Source organism: Plasmodium gonderi (assembly GCF_002157705.1).
Source record: "Plasmodium gonderi DNA, contig: Chr11, whole genome shotgun sequence".
Taxonomy (NCBI): Eukaryota; Apicomplexa; class Aconoidasida; order Haemosporida; family Plasmodiidae; genus Plasmodium; species Plasmodium gonderi.
In genome coordinates, this window is record NW_021628936.1 from 1,889,916 (window position 1) to 1,894,673 (window position 4,758).

The 4,758-nt window shown below is 32.7% G+C and overlaps 1 protein-coding gene across 1 annotated transcript in view; it reads left to right on the forward strand.

The window, feature by feature from the left end:
* PGO_114010 (hypothetical protein, conserved) overlaps nucleotides 1-3,534 on the forward strand; it is a gene marked incomplete at both ends in the record, with an annotated part of 4,901 nt that extends 1,367 nt beyond the window's left edge. The window contains 11 exons of the mRNA XM_028688735.1: nucleotides 59-325; nucleotides 682-789; nucleotides 1,302-1,339; nucleotides 1,508-1,580; nucleotides 1,788-1,877; nucleotides 2,021-2,155; nucleotides 2,487-2,547; nucleotides 2,725-2,781; nucleotides 2,968-3,030; nucleotides 3,246-3,311; nucleotides 3,502-3,534. Of these exons, the coding sequence (XP_028544536.1) occupies nucleotides 59-325; nucleotides 682-789; nucleotides 1,302-1,339; nucleotides 1,508-1,580; nucleotides 1,788-1,877; nucleotides 2,021-2,155; nucleotides 2,487-2,547; nucleotides 2,725-2,781; nucleotides 2,968-3,030; nucleotides 3,246-3,311; nucleotides 3,502-3,534 (991 nt within the window). The remainder of the gene's footprint in view (nucleotides 1-58; nucleotides 326-681; nucleotides 790-1,301; nucleotides 1,340-1,507; nucleotides 1,581-1,787; nucleotides 1,878-2,020; nucleotides 2,156-2,486; nucleotides 2,548-2,724; nucleotides 2,782-2,967; nucleotides 3,031-3,245; nucleotides 3,312-3,501) is intronic.
* Nucleotides 3,535-4,758: the final 1,224 nt, after the last annotated feature.

The window sequence follows — 4,758 nt, forward strand, 5'->3', positions numbered from 1 at the left end:
AATGTGACATAAACTGCTTTCTTCTTCTCTCTCTCCCCCCTCCCCTCACCCCTCGCAGGTACATCCTAGACTTAAACAAAATAATTGTAGATGAATATTACTACCTGATAAACGTAGTAATTTTTCTGCTCTTTCTGACGACTCTTTCTCTTCTGATATTTTTACTGGATGTATTATTCAAGCTGAACATATTCTCCAACATAATTTTCCACGTTGTAATTTTGTTTATCCTTTTATTTTCTACCACAATAATTCCTGTTAACTTTTACAAATACAAGGAAAATAATTTTGTCTTTTCATCTCTCCTGAGGGTTCTCTCCAGTGGGTAAGTCTTGGCATGCACACACGAACACATATATATATATATATATATATATATATATATACCGCTTTACCATGGGAGGAGTAGAGAAACAGTTTTTTTTTTTTTTTTTTTTTTTTTTTTTTATATTTTTTAACACGCAACAAGAAGCAAAAGATGTAGGAAAATTCCTGCATGACATCCATGAGAATATGATACCTGGTGATGCACGTAGAATTTGGATGTCGTACGAACATTCCAGACGTTACCAAATGAACATTTTCATCTGCTTGTATCCTTTTGTTACATTATATAGAAATGTTTTTCCCCCCCTCGTTAATCCTCTTCCCTTCCATCCTTCACATATATATATCACTCAGAATTTTCCTAGTTAATAGCGTGAATCTACTGGATAACATTATTGGAGATATTCTAACGAGTCTCTCGAAGACATTTTCAGACGTACAGTACTTTGTCTGTTTTTTGATGTAAGTTTGGACATAACGGGAAGAACGGGCAGAATGGGGAAAATTGAGGAAAATTGAGAAAAATTGAGAAAATTTGAGAAAAATTGAGAAAATTTGAGAAAAATTGAGAAAATTGAGAAAATTGAGAAAATTTGAGGAAAATTGAGAAAAATTGAGGAAAATTGAGAAAAATTGAGAAAATTTGAGAAAAATTGAGAAAATTTGAGGAAAATTGAGAAAAATTGAGGAAAATGGCCAAACATATAAAGAAAAAACTGGACACGCAAAAGAGGATAAGGCTGAAGGATAATAATATACCATACAACCACATACACATACAAATACGCATGAATTGTCAGCAACTTAACTAATGAAGGATACACCCTTGACCCCAATGCTCCCCTGTTGATAACCCAGTCCACAGCTCATTTTGTTTCGTTTAATTTCACACTCTTCTTCATTTAAGTATATATGTTCACATTTACCCACTTTCATTTAAGTATGTTTTTCTCCTTCCCACTCCCCTTTGGCAGAAACGGAATGAACACAAATGAGCCGGCCAAATGCCCAAGTATGTAGATATAAAAATAATAACTGAAATGAGGATTTCCATCCATGTATTGTATTTTTGCCGCCTTTTTTTTTTTTTTTTTTTTTTGTGTCGAATTAGTTTCATATTTAACCCTTTATTTTTTAAACCATTCATTTTCCCCTTTTTTTGTACCCTTTCTTTCCACAGTTATGGAAGGATACATCAACCCGGTTTTTGTGGGACTCCCATTTTACTTCCGATTCTGTCAGTGTTTAATTAGGTATGAAAAATGCACCATGGGTGGAGTGCAAAAAAAAAAAAAAAATAAAAAAAAAAAAATAAAAAAAAAAAAATAAAAAAAATTTTATCTTTAACAAAATGCATGGATATGTGAAGTCACTGTGTAGCGATGTCGGGATAATGCAATTTAAAATATTTCTTTTTTTTTTTTTTTTTTTTTTTTTTTTTTTTTCATCTCATCTTGTAGATACAATAACGAAAGAGAAAAAATTCACATATATAACATGCTTAAGTACTTGTCTGGAATAGCCATAGTGATATGCACATCCTTCAACTGGTGAGTGAACACACGTGACACTGGAAATGATCCGCTGTAGTTATACCTCCTCCCACCAACCTCTTATTACCTGTATAAGCATATAATTTTATGTATTTTATTCCTTAAGTCCATTATATAACATATCCTTGATTTTTTCATAGGTCCTATTTTGGCTTACAAGCAGAAACAAGTAAATTGATATTAATTTGTGCTTACATTGTTGGATCTACTTACATGTACATTTGGGACTTATATTGTGATTGGGGACTTTTGAAGGAGTATAATTATTTGTTGAGGTGAGAACAAATCAAGAGAATCAAACTCTGTGGAGAGGAGAGGATGGAGGAAGGGGGCGTCAGGGTTGCTGACAAGCATGTTTTTTTTTTTTTTTTTTTTTTTTTTTCACAGAGCAGTTTCTTTTAATTTTTTTAAATGTGTTTATATGTTATTTTTTTTCGTATACTTTCTACACGTTTATGCTTTTACATGCCTATACTTCTCTGCATCTCTGCATCTGTACTTCTACACGTTTGTGCTTTTACATGCCTATATTTCTCTGCATCTCTACATCTCTGCATCTCTACATCTCTACATCTCTACTTCTACACTTTTTTCCCCTGTTTGTAGGAAAAATAACAATTTGATGTATCCCCCTCATTATTACTACTTTGCGGGATTTTTAAATCTGGTAAAATAAGATTGACATAGATTTTTTGGACATGTCTGATCCATGTGTTTCATGTACCCTGAAGAAATTTTCCATTTCTCCTGCGTAGCACCAAGTATTCTCACTGTCTAATTACTTCAATGTCTTATTGTTTTTTTTTTTTTTTTTTTTCCCCAACTCCTCAATCCTACTTCTTAGATCTTTAGACTAACTTGGGCAATCACCATCATGCCAGTGAACATTTTTCAAAATAAGGTACCTCATACATATAAGATGAAAAAAAAAAAAAAAAAAAAAATATATATATATATATATATATTTTTCGCAGCTAATTTTACTTGTTTCCCAGAATATAGTAAACTCTATATATGTTGCAAAATTTCAATCCATGTGTTTATTTTATTTTTTTTTCCCCCTCTTCAAAATATTTTATTCGTACAGGAAATAAATACCTTTCTAATAACCTTCTTTTTGATGTTTATTGAGGTCTTGCGAAGATCAATAGTAAGATTAATTGCCCTTGTTACACATAGTTATGCGGTTACTTTTTTTTTGAAAATGGAAATGAAAGTGGCATGTATATTTGTGTGTGTTTGCCTGTGTGTGGAATATATTATTATGTTTTTCTGATTTCACGTGTATGTAAATTTATGCAAACATCGCATGATCAACGTGAACGTGGATCCATCATGAAAGAAATTTCTTTTCTTCTCCTACAGTGGATTTGCTTTCGTCTAGAGAACGAGCATGTGACGAACGCTTCAAGATACAGATCCATCTTATGGGTAAGAGAATGGAAAAACCGAAAATGGAAAAATAATATGATCATTTAATTGACTACCTTGTGCGAATGTTAAAGCAGATTTTTTTTCCATACTATGCTTCTCTCCAAATTGGAACACTTGTATGTAAACTGCTATATTATTATTCTCTCATTTTTTTTTTTTTTTTTTCCTTTTTTCTCCCTTATGGCAGGTCCCAAAAATGACAAAGAAGAAAAAATTTTAAAGTGGCTTTTTTGATAACCTTGCAGCAGCAATATATGTGTAGGGCTTCTTTCCCCCCAATTTTTTTTCACCTTTTCTCCACCGTTTCTCCACCTTTTCTCCACCTTTTCTCCACCGTTTCTCCACCGTTTCTCCACCTTTTCTCCACCGTTTCTCCACCGTTTCTCCACCGTTTCTCCACCTTTTCTCCACCGTTTCTCCACCTTTTCTCCACCTTTTCTCCACCGTTTCTCCACCTTTTCTCCACCGTTTCTCCACCGTTTCTCCACCTTTTCTCCACCTTTTCTCCACCTTTTCTCCACCGTTTCTCCACCGTTTCTCCACCTTTTCTCCACCGTTTCTCCACCGTTTCTCCACCGTTTCTGCATTTTTTTTAACCTCAATTAACACTTAATGACTGTTTCGAATGTCTCTCATTCGTTTAATCCCCCGTACACGCTTAGTTTTTTTTATTTTAAAACAGCCTTGCCCATTTTTTCCCTCCCTGACGCTTTTATTTTTTTTTTTTTTTTCTTATCATTTTTTACTTTTTACTTTCTATCGTTTTCCACCTTGTTTTAATTTTTAAAAGTATTCGTAACTATAGCTTCTGCCTGACCAACGGGTATATGTAATTTTTTTTTTTTTTTTTTTTTTTTTGTTAAAATGTAAAAAGGTGAAATCCATAATTAAGCTATGAGTTGAGAGGAAGACAAAATAAAAAAAAAAAAAAAATGAAGATAAAAGTAAAAAAAACAAGTAATTGCAATTTTGATGACACAATTTCAAACACAAACTCTTAAATATAATACGTGCACACGTCCCACTCCCCTCCAGTGTGTCTGTCTCTGTATTGTATATGTGTGAATTTAAAAAATTGGGATATTCAAAAAGGTTGGAACATGTGTGAAGGATAGCCAATTCATAAGTCAGTTATCCTTCCACCTTTGTGAAATGTAGGATCAGGGTGAGGACAAAAGCAAAATAAGAAATGTTATTTACAGTTGCATATATCATATATGTGATGTTGTATTTCCAGATCAACATGCGCACATGCAGTGGGTCATTTGAGCGTGAGCCACTGAAGAAGAACATGTATGGTTTTTATTTTTCTTTTTTTTTATTTTTTTTTTTTTATTTATTTTATTTTATTTTTTTTTTATTATTTTTTTTTTTTTTTTGCTTATTTTGTTTGGCTAGCTATACAGCCGAATCATCAGGTTCATCCCATTTAGGAGTGAACTGG